Source organism: Mya arenaria, chromosome 11 (assembly GCF_026914265.1).
Source record: "Mya arenaria isolate MELC-2E11 chromosome 11, ASM2691426v1".
In the NCBI taxonomy this organism is placed as follows: Eukaryota; Metazoa; Mollusca; class Bivalvia; order Myida; family Myidae; genus Mya; species Mya arenaria.
In genome coordinates this window covers 23,153,627-23,172,019 of record NC_069132.1, presented here as the reverse complement: position 1 = coordinate 23,172,019, position 18,393 = coordinate 23,153,627, and the positions used below count along the sequence as shown (strand labels likewise).

The 18,393-nt window shown below is 34.6% G+C and overlaps 1 protein-coding gene across 4 annotated transcripts in view; it reads left to right on the top strand.

Moving 5' to 3' along the window:
* Positions 1–18,393, top strand: part of LOC128209354 (neurexin-1a-like) — a 94,069-nt gene that overhangs the window by 36,804 nt on the left and 38,872 nt on the right. For 2 of the 4 annotated variants that reach the window (XM_052913365.1, XM_052913362.1), the window contains exons 2-4: positions 14,413–14,559; positions 15,983–16,143; positions 18,213–18,239. In XM_052913365.1, coding sequence (XP_052769325.1) covers positions 14,413–14,559; positions 15,983–16,143; positions 18,213–18,239 — 335 coding nt within the window. Of the gene's footprint in view, positions 1–13,647; positions 13,689–14,412; positions 14,560–15,982; positions 16,144–18,212; positions 18,240–18,393 lie in introns of those variants that run through there. The other 2 variants (XM_052913366.1, XM_052913364.1) reach the window with 2 other exon arrangements.

The following is an 18,393-nucleotide window of genomic DNA, read 5'->3' as shown; positions in this document are numbered from 1 at the left end:
CTCTAGTTGCCATAGTTTATTTCTCCACGAAATTCCCGGATTCATCTGGCAATAAAAAGAGGCCAATGCGACTGACACTAATTGAATACTGAGAGGGTTTTTCCCTTATATATTTGGAAAGTAATGTCCACCTTAGGAGGTGGTCCCCATAGAATTGGCTCCGTTAAAGACAATTGATATGCCCAGTGAATATTTGAATAATGGCATTATACTGGAACTGTCTGTTATGTTGAAAGCAAATTTTGCATGGATTAAGAAGGAGATTAATCATTTTCGCCTTTTACTCCTCATCATGTACATTGGTCAAAAATATGTTTGGAGTAACTGAAACAAAACAGTGATGATGCAGTAGACTAGACTACAGTATTAATCCAGAAATCAGGATATACAGCTTTGACTTCACACTACTGTGCAGTTGAATAATGTTAGCCCAAGCTTACCAGGAAGCATGACATTGGTTAAGTGATTGTAAGATATGTGTAAAACTGAATTTTTTTTTCATATTGATTGTATTTTATCATGTAATGATTATTTTATAAATTGTTAATGCAAATCACTGTTCTGTTGTGCAAATTGCACAGTTAATATAAACGGTAAAAATGTTTGTATATTAACAAAATCATTGCAAAGTCACTTGTGAAATATCGGGGAACACTCCGTGAAATATGTTTCTATCTTTCTGTGTAATAACGAATCCTCATATCCCCGCCAATTTAGTATGACAGAAATGAAATGAATCTAATATCCAATATTCTTTATGTCATACAGCTGCTATAAAAATCCGTTTTCATCACACCCACACGGTATGAACTTGGACATTCTGTGGCTCACAATTTCTAAAGGGCATTTTATGCAAAAGTGCATGGCGTGCATTAAGTTCCAGTTTTATTCATCGAGAGATTTATATTAAAAAGTACTGCTTCTACGGGGATGCTGGTTTTAGACTTTGGATTAATATCTAATTCTCAAGCTGCTTACTAACATGCGTTTGATTTACATCTTCGCTGTAATAGGTTCTGTGAGCCATCTGAAATCATGCAATGAATGGTTTAAATTCAGCCATATCTCCACATCAAGTTTATTTATGTTAAGGAAAATGGTGTTTTACTTTGTTAAACTTAAACAAACATGGACATGCTGGTAATTGCAGAATAGTGAACACTGTTACTGGACTTGCAAACTGCACTTGTCATCAGATAGTCTTGTGAGATGAATTTCTGTCTAAACCAAAGAGATTTAGGTGTCTCTCTTGCTTGCAGAATCCATTTAAAAATATTTGAAATCTTGCAACCCATTTATCGGAGTAAAATTATAAATGAGTATTCACTGGTTCTGTGTATTGCATCTGAATGCAATATATTGACAGTGGTTAGCTAACGAACAGACATAAACGCTTATGGAACATATTTTTCAACGTGATTGAAAAGTATTGCCATAACGTTGGGCCCTGGTCTCAGTAGCTCGCATTTATTCAACAATCATACTCGTCACATTTTCAGCTCTTGTTGCCATAATTTATTTCTTCAAGAATTCTGGATTCATCTAGAAGTAACAAGAGGCCAAATGCGACTGACACTAATTGAATACTGAGAGGGTTTTTCCCTTATATATTTCGGAAGTAAGACTTAGGAGTCTGGTCCCCCTAGAATTGGCTCCGTTAAAGACAATTGATATGCCCAGTGAATATTTGAATAATGGCAATGATACTGTAGCTGTCTGGCATAGGGTGAAAGCAATAAGATTCCAGTTGATTCCAAGTTGTATTAAAAAAGATCAGATAAAAAATAGCGTTTTACGCATCAACATGTACTTTGGTCAAAAACTGTGTTTAGAGCAATTCATACAAAACGGTGATGATGCAATAGATGGTTTTGTGAACTATTCCGGATTATAAATATCGAAAATAAGACATTAAATTAAAACTTCGGCAATAGCAACATCTACAACAATATCAAAACCTCCGGTTTGACTAATTGTAAGTTCCATCCCTTTTCGTAATGAACAAGTTCTCTTTAAAAAAAACTGTCAGATGCAATGCATAATCATGGTTTTCATGATTTTTGAATATCCATGTTTCCCAAAATAAAAATCTTTTTTTAAGATCAATAGAAATACAAAACCATTCACGAGCTACAAAGATTTTTACTGTTGTTGCATGATATCTTTGTGAATTTAATGGTCTGTTTTTAGAAATCATGGAGTCCTTGTTTTATGAATGAAATGTTTTGCGGTTAAATGTTTTTATTTCCAGTACACAGCTAATTCCCATACTGTCAGTTAGAGAAAACTATATTTTTAGATTTTATCATTCTACTATTTACTTGGTACATTGTATTTGACGCTATTGTTTGGTATTCTGCATACGACCAAAGGCGCTTAGTCCTGCTTATGTTTAGTCCCTTGTCGTATCTTAAAATTACTCTTTCTGTAGGAATAGCAAAAGTGAATGTGTTGAACATTTGTTTTGTTTTTATTTCCTCGGCTTTGATAAAGGCTAAAGTAAAATTCACATTTATCTTTTTCAAATTAACGAGAATATGACATAAAGATTATTTCACTTAACGACAAAAACATTAATGCAATAGGCCCAGCCTTTTCGACTGGAGAGTTCAACAAATGTTAGTTCATTAACTTCTATTTTGGTAAGTCTATCTGACAAAACTTCATTTATTGTGTGCTTTTTAGGTAGATCTATCTGAGTCATGACAAACTGCAATCCGATTTAGCCCATCTTAATCATGCCATTACTTAATTCACCAATTTCTATTGGGGTGCGACCATCCTAATTCAGCCATTACAGTTCATTACTGCTAGTGGGGTAGGTCGATCTGAGTCCTGCTGTAACTTCATCAACTACATTCAGGGTTGGTCCATCTTGTTCCTCCGATTACTTAGTTCATAATACTTTTAGGGAAGGTCCTAATAAATCCTACCAGTACTTAATTCATGAACTGCTTTAGGTGTTGGTAAATCTGAATCCTCTCATTACTTAGTTCATTAATTACTATTAGGGTAGGTCCATATTAGTCTTCCCTATACTTAGTTCATCAACGACTATTATGGTAGGTCCTTCTGAATCCTGCCACTAATTTTTAGAATGCTTTTGGAGTAGGTCCATCGCAATCCTGTTTAAGACGAGGTCGCATACACCAGCACTAAGTATAGTCTATATCATTATTACTATTAAAAATATAAGATCAATCCATGCACATGTAATGACCTTGAGGGTGATCATTCAAAGATTTATGAATTGAAGTGAAAATAAAGATCCAAATCAATGATATATAAGATTAACATAAGATTGCATTAAGGAACATATGAAATAGCATAATCCTGTTGTAGATTTTAGTAAATTCGATCCTCTTCACCTCAAAGATAATAATCGGTTTTAGTCTATAATTCATAATTAATAGCACGGACCTTCTTAATAGGTTTCATCAAACAAAAATAAGCATCTTAATTATACCGCCACAAACGAAGTTTGAGGGGGTATATAGGAGTGAGCTTGTCGGTCGGTCGGTCTGTCGGTCTGTCGGTCGGTCTGTCCGTCGGTCGGTCGGTCGGTCGGTCTGTCGGTTTTCATAGTTTCCGGACGATAACTCATGAAAGGCTAGACAGATTTGAATTTTTTTTGGTACACAGGTGTAACATCAGAAGATACAGGTCAAGTTCGATATTGGGGCTGGTGGGGCCAAGGTCAAGGCCACTGTTACTTAAAATAGAAAAACGGTTTCCGGACGATAACTCGTGAAAGGCTTGACAGATTTAAAAAAAAATTGGTCCACAGGTGTAACATCAGAAGATACAGGTCAAGTTCGATATTGGGGCTGGTGGGGCCAAGGTCAAGGTCACTGTTACTAAAAATAGAAAAACGGTTTACGGACGATAACTCATGAAAGGCTAGACGGATTTGAACAATTTTTGGTACACAGGTGTAACATCAGAAGATACAGATCAAGTTAGTGAGCTTGTCGATCGGTCGGTTGGTCGGTGTGTCGGTCGGTCGGTCTGTCGGTTTTCATAGTTTCCGGACGATAACTCATGAAAGGCTAGACAGATTTGAAATTTTTTTGGTACACAGGTGTAACATCAGAAGATACAGGTCAAGTTCGATATTGGGGCTGGTGGGGCCAAGGTCAAGGCCACTGTTACTAAAAATAGAAAAACGGTTTCCGGACGATAACTCATGAAAGGCTTGACAGATTTGAAAATATTTTGGTACACAGGTGTAACATCAAAAGATACAGGTCAAGTTCGATATTGGGGCTGGTGGGGCCAAGGTCAAGGTCACTGTTACTAAAAAAAAGAAAAACGGTTTCCGGACGATAACTCATGAAAGGCTAAACGGATTTGAACAATTTTGGTACACAGGTGTAACGTCAGAAGATACAGATCAATGTCGATATTGGGGCTGGTGGGGTCAAGGTCACTGTTACTAAAACTAGAAAAATGGTTTCCGGACGATAACTCATGAAAGGCTTGACAGATTTGAACATTTTTTGGCAGTAACCTTGGAGTTATGGCCTCTTTTCAAAGGAATGGTTTGCCATTCCTGTGTCCAGGCGGCATTTGGGGGTATTCGTCACTCCTGTGACAGCTCTAGTTTGATCTACCTTGCTGTCACTATTATGATCTGATAAGAAACATACCAAAAACAGGAATTTCACAAATAGGTAGAAATAGCTCTGTTCAAGTCTGCCATAACAACTAGCTGCAATTCTGTAGTCTGCGGTGTTGATGCAATTGAGAAAGAAAATTACAGATTTTGACAGATTCATGTAAAGACAATTTCATGAAATTTGGGCTGCACTTTGTCATTTCATCATCAGTTTTTGAAGGAGTCAGTAAATGGAAGGAAAGTTCATAAATCTTACATTTAGAATTACAAATATTATTCTACTCTGCCCTTTTTAGGGAATGACATGAAAACAAACTTTTACTTTTATGTTAAAGTTGATGACAATTTAAAGATAAACAAAATACTTAAAACCATTCTAATACTTGGACAAGTCTTTGTCAGTTGTAAATAAACTACAAGGAAATATGATTTCATGTCCACAGCAATTTCGGTTGAATAATATGAAATCCATGCTGCTCATAAATAACTGGTATTTGTGACAGCCCTTCAAACGGATCCTCATCCTGATGTTAAGAAATCAATGTAGATGTAGATCTATCTTTCTCTGTATAATGGCAACTCCTCTTCCCAGTGTTACTGAAAAGGCTTTAAAAGATTCTTTCAAGGGTGATTATTTGGTTTAAGCGTGATTTGCACGTTTAAAAATAGCGAAAGCATCATTAAATTACCGGAGAGAGTAGTTTATTGAATCTTTTGCAAGGTTTTAAATTCGTAACTTGATCAATTTGTTGAGATATCAACTCTTGCAAAAAGTAAACAATCTACAGTAGACGCTGACCAATACTGGCATAACCTTGGACATTGAAGGTCACCAATTATCCCCCAGGTCCCATTATAGATTCTTTAGTTAATGTAGTCCAGAAATGGCCTACTAGTTCTTTTAGTGCTGAGTTCAGACACCAAACTAGTAATAATAGAGGTTGTTACACATTACTTGTATAAGAACTTATGTGTCTTATACTTCTAGATTTACAAGTGGTAGTTGACTTAAGAAGGTAATTGCGAAATATATATTTGTACACATTTAAAATCACCAGAACACTCTATGCCACAATGTAAAAAGTTATGCGAAAGGTTAATATGCAAAGCTAACACATAAATGTCACTTTGTCCAATTCAGAGAAGATTGTATTTAGTGATTTACTGGTCTCAGGTCCGTCTGTCGAGTGTTGGTTGTGCTCTAACAGGAATAAGGCTGGAGTGATCAATAGAGATGGTATTTTGACAAGCCAACATAATCTGTGAAACTGTTTTTGTATCATTGGGTATTTATTGATCCGACTTCAATGAAGAACGAGGGGATTTTGACTCCAGGTGATAATCATCCTGGACTGCCGTACCAAGTCATTTCTCCCGGTATTATTATAGTGTTCGAAACTAGAGGCAAATGGCTATAGATCTAGTTAGATCTTCTCACGGAATCATCATCCGAATGGCTTTTGAATGTATTGAAAATCCTGCTTTTCAAAATTTTGCATGGGATTATTTTTCATAAATAGCAGTGTTTTTGATAGGGTATGAACATGTTATGTTATTTTTTAATGTAAATGATATTTTGTCTTAGTTTTGAATGCAAGGCCATTTGGCTGCAAAGTATTTGTCTGTATATACATGTATATAAAGATGAGCACAAGCCTGCAGCGAAGCCTGATACAAAGTAGTCGATTGGAGTGATTGTGCAAACTGAAATTGTTCCTTAAGTAAGTGTTTTATTTTCAAGTAAGGATTAATCTTGTTATCAGTGTGTAATTGAGTTAAATAAAACTCATTAAAACAGCACACTGTTCTGACAAGCATATTGCATGATTCATATTTACGTTAAAAATGCATGTATTTAAAAAAATGTCATGGTAAAGTCACTTGTTAAGTCTGCAATAACTATTCCCTCCCCCTTCCCTCCCGCCAACGCAAGCTTGGACATTGATTGACAGAAATGGTATGAATCCAATATCCATCCAAAAGTATGTTAAATGTCACCTAGCTCTTATAAAAAGCCGTTTGCATTACACCCACGTTATACTATAGCTGACTTTTTACACGGCATTTTATGCGAAAGTGCATGGCGTACATTAAGTTCTGGCTTTATTTGAATGGATAGATTTATATCAAAATGTCCTGCTTCCACACGGATGCTGGTTTTACACTATGGATGATTGTGTAATTCTCAAGCTGCTTATTGACATGTGTTTGATTTACATCTACGCTATAAAAGGTTCTGTGAGCCATCTAATATCATTCAATGAATAGTAAGAATTCGTCCATATCTCCCCATCAAGCTTATTCAACTTGGTTATCAAACTGTAACAGAGGCTTTTCACTTCTTAGTAATTTCATTTTTGTTCACATGTTTTTGTTATTTCACCCTTTCTGTGTTTTGGATCTGAATGCTATATACTGACAGCGGTGTAGTTAACGTTGCATACATAGCAGATCATGTAAAAACAGTTTTTGATGTGAAAGAAAAAAATATCGCCAAAATGTTGGGCCCCGGTCTCTGTTGCTCGAGGTTTATATATATTTGAAATCGTCAATTTGTTCAACTCTTGTTTGCCCTTTTACACGAAATTTCAGGATTCAGCTGGCAATGACATGATGCCAATGCGATTGACACTAATTGAATACTAAGAGTTTTTTCCCCCGTTATATATTTGGAAATTAATGCCCTCCTCGGGCTCTTGTCATCCCTGTTCTAAAATTTGCTCCATTTAAGACAATTTATTTGCCTAGTGAATGTGTGAATAAAGCCATTATACTGAAACTGTTTGTCATTGGGTGAAAGCAATAATATTGTAAGTGACATTTAAGACAGAAACAGGTGAACATTTTCGCTTTCTTCCCGAACATCTACTACTTTCGTCACAAACTGTGTTTAGAGTCCATCAAACAAAACAATGCCCGATGATGATGAAGTAGACTGTCTTGTGAACTTTTCTTGGCCTTCATAATACATTCATAGAGTACCACATTGCAGCAATAGGTCTTAACATCATATAAAAGATACTTAAGCAGTGGTTCTAGACTTCAGGATTCATTCTGATATCAGGATTCAGAGCTTTTAACTTCACGCTATTGTAAAGTTGTTATGATAATTTTTTTGTGCTCTGAAACTTGCATCAATATTTGAAAGATATATCTTTAAATGAATATAATTTACTTTGGAAACACTTTCAGTACTAGTCTAAGCCCATTCACCATGCTTTGGACTTGGTACCCTCACACTCAAACAGACCAACGCCTATTGTTCAGGATAATCAACCATCAGCAAATTGAATTAGGTTCTAATAACCGTGTGCACCTATTTGAAGCATATCCCACAGTTTAAGCTCGGAGAATGACACAGCTTTTGTATATTTTTTTAAATGTTTTTATTATATTTTTATTGGCTTTTTCTCCCCAGTTTGTACCATGATACTTTAATATTAGACTTAATAAAGGCATGATTTTAAACTTTAACATGTTAATTGTTAAGGCGAGCTTTTTCTTATAGTTGTATTTGAATGAATTTGTCGAAACAGTTCATTGTCGCTTGTGTCCTTGCCCTTGATCCTAAACTGGGTTTACTTTTGAGTTTAGGACTACTGAGCTTGTCCCTGTATTCTTCATTGCATTATTGTAACATTATTGAAGACAAAATATAAATATTTGACTAGTAATGGCGTCGCTGTCGTCGTCGGCGCTCCGTGTGATTTCGTGTTTAACCTTGGCTTTAACTAAAATAGAATTGAAAAAAATCAATTGAAACATACACAATATGCACACGTACAGCAAAACCAATGTTTCGTAATGGAATTGTAATTGATTACTCTTCCCTTTCGTATTAATTCTACCAAACACTCTTTAATGAAACGTATCAATGCAACGCAAAGTCATGTTCTCGTGATATCAGAATATTCATATTTCTCTAATTAAAAAAGCATTTCATGATGAATCAAAATGCACAACTATTCTCATGCTACAGTGATATTTATTGTTGTTGCATGATAGCTTTGTGAATGAAATAGTCTGTTTTTAGAATAAATGGATTCCTTGTTTTATTAATTAAATGTTTTGTGGTAAAATGGTGTTACAGTCTGTAAACTATTACTTTTGACGAACATGTTATTTGCCAAATCTACAATATGTTTGGTATATTGCATTTTGACGCCTTTCTTGTTTTTCTGTAGAAGTTTAATTGCTTACAAGGAATGTCACAGTTAACAGAAATGATTTTTTTCTTCATTTCATCGCCTTTGTTTCAACGGTAATCAATCGTTTTAATCTAAAGTTATAAAAAAAATGTCTGAAAACCGCTTATTAGCTAGAGTTAAAGAAAAACAGGTATCTTAATTTGATGAACATATGCTGTAATTCTAATGATTTTATTAGAAACACTCCCTGGACATGATTTTTTCGCAAAAGTTGCTAATAAGTATAAGTAATGCTGTTACGGTAACTGTCGGTAATAAGAACCAGCTGCGACCCTGTAGTCTGCGGTTTTGATGCAAATACGATAGGAAATTGCATCTGTCGACAGATTCGTGCCGAGAAAATTGTGCTGCGGGTGTAAATAGAGTTGCGGGTTGTCAACTCATCATAAGTTATTATTTCCAAGAAATTGTTGAATTGTCAAATGTATCTAACAAGTAGTTGTGCAGAGAATACTGTTCCTTGAATTAAGAGATCTTACTCTGCCCTGCCCTTTTTAGGGACTGACATTTTACCAACTAAAAGTTAAAAATGATGGCAATTTGTTAATACTTAAAGCTAATAATTGGACAAGTCTATGCTAGTTATAAATAAACCACAAGGAAAAACAGTCTCACCTCCCCAGCAATTTTGGTTGAACAATAGGAAATCCATAGTCGCTCATAACGGGTAATAAAGACTTGGTTTATGTGACAGCCAGATAATCGGATCCTCACCCTGATGTCCAGAAATCAATGTAGATGTAGATATCTTTGACTTTAAGAGATCCATTTTAGGTTGATTGCTTGGTTAAAGCTTGTTTAGGAAGGTTTAAAATTCGCGGCACCATTCGTTGAAATTGTAATCTTTGCAAAAGTTTAACAGTCTTTAGTAGACACCGACCCAAACTGGCAGAACCTTGGACATTGAAGCTAACAAACCATCTCACAGGTCCCATTAAATATAGCGATCCTGCCATAATGACCTATTTTTAATGTTTTATTACTGATTTCAACAACCTAACTAGCTGTATGTGAGATTGTTACATATTACTTGTATGTGTACGTGAGGGTGTGTATCTTTGTATCCATGTACTTCAAGATGTCTAAGTCGCAATTGACTTTAGAAGGTAATTGCGAAAAAATGTATTGTATGCATACAAAGTCTTGTGCACTGAATGGTACTTACCTGAAAATCAACAGAACAAAGGCCGCATGACACAATATCAAAAGTTATTCGAAAGGCTTGTATGTAAAGCTATAAGATAAATGTCAGTTTGTCAAAATCGAGAAGATCCTAAATAGTAATTGGTTGGTCTCAAGTCTATCTGCCTAGTCTTGGTTGTGTCCTTTCATGAATAAGGCTGAAGTGATCAATAGAGATGATATTTTGACAACTCATAAGAATCTGTAAAATTGTTGTTGTTACAAATGCCATTTATTGATCCAATTTTTACGAAGGATGATGAGGTTTTGACTTCGGATGATAACCACTCTTGTGTGCCATGCCACATCATTTCTCCTTGCATTAGTGTAGTGGAGGCAAATCGCTTCTTGGAGCTTCTCACGGAATGTGGGAATCCTGCTTAGGAAGAATGCTTTTATTTAATTGCAATACAAATTACAAAAGTCTGCAAGGGATTGGTCGTCATAAAACGAAAATTGCATTGTGTTTGACTGGTTATTAAAATATTATGAGATTCATTTTTTGATTTTATTTCTTAAAGCAAGACAAAAACGCTGGAAAATGTTTGTCTTGCCATTTAACATTGGTATAAATAAGCACAAATCTGCAGCAAATTAAGTGACTGAAGTACTCTTTTTTAGCTAAAATTGTTCATAGAAGGTCTTTTTAGAATTCCCCATGCCTTGTGCCTCATTTAGGAATCATTTTTAAATGTTCGACTACTGGGCTTGGCCCTGTAGTTATCATTGGTTTTTGTTGTTGTAAATTATGATTTCGATGTGGATTTGATTTCACAATTCATTAAAAAATATGAAGATATCTACATTTATGCATTTCATCCACACTCTGTCTAGTTCCTTAATAGTAATTGAAATGCAAGCTTTCTGTGTGAAATACGTTGTTATCTTACACTGGAATACGTCGCCTTAGTGCAAGAACTCAATATCTGTTTCTATTTATATTTGCAGTAATTAAGTTATTGCACTAGGGTGACGATTATAATAAATGCTTATCCTCCATGTTTGGACATGTTTGAGGTCAAACAAAATTATATAAATAAATACTCAGCTTCAAAGGAGGGTGCAAAGTTCCAAAATACCGCCCCCTCCCCTCGGCAACGCCAAATCCAGGATGATCGCCTATGATTCAGTGAACTAAAAAATAACCCAATCATCCAGACAGTACTGCTTTCTTGCTGCTATAAAAGGCCACAATGGCTCACTTTTTTGTGGAAGTGCATGGAGTGCATTTCCGCTCTTGTTTTTTTATCGATGATGCAGAATTATTATATTAGAAATTGCTGCTACCGCAAGGCGGCCTGTTCTAGACTATGGATTATTGTCTAATTCTCAAGCTGCTTACTGACATGCGTGTAATTTACATCTTCGCTGTAATAGCTTCTGTGATCCATCTGAAATCATGCAATGAATGGTTTTATTTTGGTCATATCTCCCCATCAAACTTATTTATGTTATGAAAACTTGCTTTCCATGTGGTTACATAATGGCTTCTTTGATTTAAGGACAAAAACAACGTAACAGAGGCATGTTATTAACTGCAGAATAGTAAACATGGTGTTACTTGATTTGCAAAATGCACTTCAAGATGAGATCTAGCAAGATGGATTTCTGTTTAATCCAAGAGATAACAAGGTGTTTTTATTGCTTATCTTTCAGAATAAATCACTGAACAAATATTTGAAATTCCAGACCTTTTGTCAAGATATATAACTATGACTTCCCATTTATGTAATTTCAACTATTTCACAATCTTGATGATTTTCTGTTCTGTGTTTTTTCTTCTAAATACTATCAATTGACAGGGGTGTAGCTAACGATACAAGAATACAGATGTACGCATCAGTTATAAAAATAAGAGATATTTTTTGCCAAAAAATTGAGGCAAAGGCGCAGGTCCCTGAACTCCGTAGCTCGCGCTTTACATCAAAGTTATTTTCGTACTTGTTCGCCATTTGTTTTTCCAGTAAGATCATCAGTCTTTAGCTGGAAGTGACATGAGGCCAAAGCAACTGACACTAATTTCATACTGGGAGGGTTTTTTCCTGAGACATTTGGAATTTAATGTGAACCTTGGGACCTTGTCCTCCCTAGAATTGGCTCCGTGAAAGTCAATTGATATGCCCATTTAATTTGTGAATAATGGCATTATCCTCCAAACGAAAAGACTCTCAATTTGCGTAGGATAACTCTATGTGGGTGTGTAAAAGTTGGATGCCACATTCATATGTAATTGTTTTGCATATTGCTTAAAATCAGTAAACATTGACACATTGCAAATACTGTACAGAAGGGAAACGGTATTTATCATAGTTTTTGATAAGTTACTTCCCTTTGTAAAAAATAAGCCACTATTTGAATGACCAAAAATGAACGAGAAACGAATTATCAAACAAGATTTCCGAGTTAAAACATTATTAAAACATTGAACCGCTTGGCAGAAATGTTAAACTAGTATCTATTAAGTTTTAAAAGTGAACAAGTGTCGTAAAATTTACTGTAATATCAGAAAAAGGGTGAAAATTGCAGTTACACAGATTGAGAAAAGCAAAATTTGAATCCGTAAATTGGCACAAATATAAAAACGGTGAAATCAACTTTAGCAATAATGAAAATGATAAGTGTTAAAAAAAACGTTCATGTACATAGAATCAGCCATTTGTGAACACACTCACTCAAACAAAGAAAATGCAAAATAGACATGTAATGATATTCAAATATGACTGACATTGATAAAAAAAACAGAAACGCTACTCACTTCTATACAATTACACATTGTAATTAAGAAGTTAAATTTAGATTAATTCCAAGTGAAATACTGTCAAATTTAGATATAATTAAAACCCATAACAGTGCCGTAGCCAGACTTAAAATAAATGCATAAAAATGTTACTTAAAATTCAACATTTTTTGTGCTGTAACTTGATACAGTTGAAGGTAATTTTACACGGTTTACATCAATTTAGTCAAAACAGATGTGCATTTAGAAGAAATTTACTGTCACAATCATATGAGCCTTTGTTACCAATACCATAAACCAACTTTTAAACGTCTCACATATCGTCACTTTAATTTTTGAATGCAAGTCAGCCCTTTTCCCCAAATTTGGGGAAGTATGGCGGGGCCTTTTGACAGGGGAAATTTAACTTGTATATTGCAAAATTGGGAAATTTACAAAATCATGTTGCCATCATGCGAGCTAGATTATCGATTGTTTGAATCTTAACATGGTGCCCACCTGATCTTTACCAGTTTTCACAGTTTGACAATAAAAATATGACTTCTACAGATAGTAGTAAAATGAAATTCCCACAATAGGGGAATTTTTGACACAACCTGTGGAAAAATATATACTTTACTCCATGGTGAATGGGACCCAATATTGGCCACAAATTTGCCATAAAAAAGGGCTGCCAGTGCTATGCGATGGTGTCCTGTGGAGTCCCACAACTTAAGAATTTGTTTAAAAAATGTTGTTCCTGTGGACGTAGGCAAGTACCAAACCATTAAGGGTACCCATTGATGTCCGACTCCAGGTCTTAAGCTGCCTCAGTGAACTGAAACTCCTTTCACAAGTGCATGAACCAACAGGCAGACACATAGTTAATTTGAATATTCTTGAAAAGTAGGGGAAAAAGACTTTGTCACATGCAGCTTCAACTTCTTCCAGCGTCATGACTTTGGTACATTTTTTGTTTAACAAGGTCCATTGCAATATTTCCTGTGCAAAATCTGCAGGGTCCGGCACGGCAAGTCATCTAGAAATGCCTCCTTTATTTGATCTGTTAATTCCTGATATCTTCCTAATTAAATGTTACATAATCAATAAGTCAACATTAAACGGTATGGTACTGTAGTTTGTAGAGTTTATTCTATTATATCTAATATTCAGTTCTTTTTTCAAATATAGACATTCCGCCTCGATGGTTTGTGTACATTGAGGCAAATGAAGAAAGTTGAAGAGTTATTTTTAGAGCTATTGAAATTGTTATATGTCAAAAAAATGCCTCAGTGTAGCTACGGCACTGCATAAAATATATATATTAGCCTTGGATTGCATGGACAAATTCAGTTTGATATGACAAATTCAACATGCCTTGCTGGCCCTTGCAGTTTATGGACTGAAGAAGCTAGGTGGATCTCATGCAGACTTATATCCGTCCATATAGCATCCTCAGTCTGACTGCTTTGTTAGTTAACTTGCGTTAACATTTTCATGTCGTTCATTGTTGCGCTAGTCTCATCTTCCATCACCAGAAACACTTTCCCTGTATATAAGAAAGCAACCTTTTAAACCCCCTCCTCCTACCCTCAATTGGCAGGACATGATGATGGTGACATTATTATACATTATATTCACCATGCGCTTGCATTACCCAATCTGACAATGTTCTAATATATTTTTAGAGAGGCAGGCAGTGGAAGCAATGTTTAAGGGGATGCAGTACCTGACCTATGACCTCACACAGCGAGGGGACCCAATCTTCAGCGCAAATGACCATCTCAGCCTTTACTTCAAAACTACGCAGTCCAATGGCCTACTCTTCTTTACTGGTATATATCATTATTTAACGACATGCCTTTCTTGTTTGGGAAAGTTCTATAACTGAGCACAGATATTTAATTCTGTTTTCTTTTCACATTTATGGGAATGGGTCCAGGACCTTTCAGATTGGGAAAATGCGTCACTTTTACTAAAATTGGGAATTCCAATTTTATCTAGAAATGAACAAAATTGCTTTGAATTATAGACTCATAAGTTAATAGAACCAAATAAAGTTTGTTTCTTTAACAATACACCAACTTATCAAAATAAAAATTGTTTAGGGGTCCAATTAAAAAAAAAAAAATGGGGTTTTTATTTTCACAGTTGAAAACAAACTGTATGGGTAAGCATTGGGACCAAAATTGGGCCCCAAATAGTTCAGAAAAATACAATTATTATATAATATGATTTATAATGATTGTGGAGCAAGGTATTGTATAATCCTTATTGTGTTTGCTGGTACAATATTATGTGGCTAAAACCTGGGATTTTGATAAAGTTTTATATTGGTTTAAGTATCTTCCATGGGTCGGAAAGGAAGATAGATGTATCCTACAGGATATTTTACGAGGTTTTTCAGAGATTTTGTAAAATATCTAAAACAAGGATTAGGATACAGAACCAAGAGTTGCAATACATCTATCTGCACCAACCTGCAGTGTTGTGATTAACATCCAAAAAATTGAACTAGTTCCAGGAAATATTTAATGCCCTTTAGGCAATTTATGCCCCAACATGTGTATTGAGTAACGTCTAAATATTGCTCATTTGTCTAGTTCAAAATTTCTTCAGTAAAACCAGTGGGAAAATTAAGGGAAATCACAGAAAAATATGATTTTATTTGACATCATTGGAATAATAATATACATTAAAACGATTTGAATTTTTCTGTAAAACATTGATAGAAGTAAAAAAAAAAGTAGAATAGAAAACCACAAATTGCAGCTTGGCAATCAAAATGCATCATATATGGATCTACAATAATTCTGTTCATGTTAAATAAACTATCAAATCTTTAATTTATATCAGCTTGAATAGCGGTGTACTGTACATCCAGTTTGTTTTTTCCATTTTCTTGATATCAATGGTGCAAGAGTGCCAAAAGAGCTCCAGAAAAATCTTAAAATATTTAATGTCCAATTGGCCAAATTGGCCATCATATGATAGATGTATCTTAACCCTTATTTCTGTAAAAATCTTGCACACAGGTTGGGATATATGTGACCAATGCCTATGGCAGATACTTATAATCTTTTATGGTTGAAATGAGCAGAAATATCCTGTTCCAGGTTGGGATAAAATGTCATCTCTCACTGTGGTTGAACTCAAGGGCCAGTTGCACAAGCAATGCTCTAACAGACAAGCAGTTGCATTAGCTTGTGGTGCTCTTGTTCCATTTCATGTGACATAACTTTATTTGATGTAAATCAGGTGAGAGTAATGACTACATGACGGTGACCTTGAAGAATGGGGCTGTGCAGGTTGCCATGGATCTTGGCTCCGGCAAGTTTGAGGACACCGCAGATATGGGCGGCTACAAGCTGGACGACGGTCAATGGCACCACCTCAAGGTGACCAGGAACACTCGACAGGTGGGTGTGGTCAGTCTGGTAGATGTAGCATTGTGTAGATGGGCATTCTCAACATGTAGATATTGGTCTGTGTGATTCACTGTGCTGAATGTCTGTACTGATGGAACAACGATCCAGTGGACCAGAACAGTAGCAAGAACATCTTCAAAGTTTCCTTTTTTCATGAAGTTCAAATTTGGCTGTTTACTCAATATTCATTTGTACAAAAATCTTTCGTCAAACTGCCTTTAACTTTTTTAAATTGTAAATTTGTGAATGCATTGATCAATTTTGATTTTTAGAATAAATCTTGTGACTTTAATAAATAGGAAACAACAATCAAATGAAAAAGATTAGTGTGCAGTACATGATTTTTTTCTGTTAATGTTCAAAATCTTTTTTATACATGTTGTTCTTGGAATCGGTTCAGAAAATGTTCGTCACAGTGGTTCGAATGGACCCTATAAGACCTATTGAACCTTGGTTAAAGATGTTCTCTCTTTCTGATAGTAAACTTTATTCCATTTTGTTATTTTGTCATTATAAACAAAACAATACACTAATGCACTGTGCTATTTTATTTTATGGTTACAATTTACAGTCTTATTTGTTTGTTTTCAGATTTTATGATTATTTTATAATACAGAAACACATGATACAAACATTATTCCATATTAGATCATTATTCTTTAAGTTGTTTTTCTCCATTCTTTTCCATTGATTTTCACATGCATCCATTGGTTTTATTTAGACAGTTTAATTATTAGATTACCTCTTATCATGCAGATTGGAAGAAAAAATGTTGGGATTTAAGACCAATAAATTGCAGCTGATTAGATCAACCACGGTGTGGAATTAAAAAAAAAATCCATTGCAAAGATAACTTAAGTACAAATTTTGTTAGTATCAGAAGTGTAATTAAATATTTCTATGATTTTATTATACAAGTTGAGAGCGTCTTTATTCTTTGATCATATGCATTAAAAGATTCATTTTGCTTAAATTGCAGGTGATTTTAATAAAACCATATGTGCGTGCCCATGAACATATCAAATCTAGATATTTAATTTAGATGAGAGAAAATTTGTTTAATAATGAAATATTTCATATCTCTATCTTTATTGGATAGGTGGAAACATGATTTAGTGTAAAAACAACCCCATGTTAAATAAAAAGTTTAATTTGATAGTTTTATCTCTTACAAAAATATATGTGTTTTTGCATAATTTTGTTCATTTGGCATGTGTTACTCTACACAGTTGGGTTTCTATGTAAATGTCAATGGGCCGTATTCAATAATCACCGTAGATTTAATTTAATTTTAAGAGTAGAATCTGAGTATTTCATTGGTTGAAGTTGTAAAATCAGTTGACCAATAGGCTGAATGGAATCACTGAGGCATGTCTAAGGATAAGAATAAGAACTATATTGAATACAGCCCCATGTCTAAGAGACAACCATAGATAAATGCACCAGTATATATTTTCAGCACCTTGACTTTATAGATTTTAAGGGATTGATCAATACATGGCAAAAATGAAATAAAAGAGAATGGTAATGTTTGGGGTTTATTAACTTTATTCCATCAGTTTTATTTTTATGCCTGAGTGTTGACATGATAGTTTCTTATCACAGTTTGTGTTGTGTATCACTAAAGTATACAATAAAAAAATTATTTGTTAACTAAGCACATCCTAAGAAAAACGTTCTTATAACCCATATGTTTTGGTATTATTTATGTATATATTATACATAGTATTTTAAGAACAGTTGTAATAGGTGATGAATTTATTTCTTCTCCTAATCTTTTAGATTGTTTGAAATTTTAATATATTGTTCAAAACTTGTGAGAGTGCTCAAGCAAAAACTCCTGATTGCACATTTCTGTGATGTTTTCTCTCAACAAAGTAGAATACAAAAATGTAGTATATTTTTTCAAAGCACTTAGAAAACAGCTTTTTTGATTGGCTTGCGATAGTTTTGAATGAAAAACACGAGCATGCTCAGTAAGTTTGGCGCCGGAAAATGATGCCGAATGTTCATGGAAAGTTTTACATTTTTTCTGTGTTTTTTTTTACATATTTCACTAGGTGTCCTTTGGCCAATCATTTTGTGATGTAAGTAATTGGCTATACGATGCATGGTGTCGGGCTTTGCAACGTGACGCTTTTCCAGACTACCCAGCATGCAATGTTATTTAAATATGATGTTATGTTCTGCACATTTTGCCTCACCTATGTAATGTGTTTTTTGTTGTTAATGTTGATATTG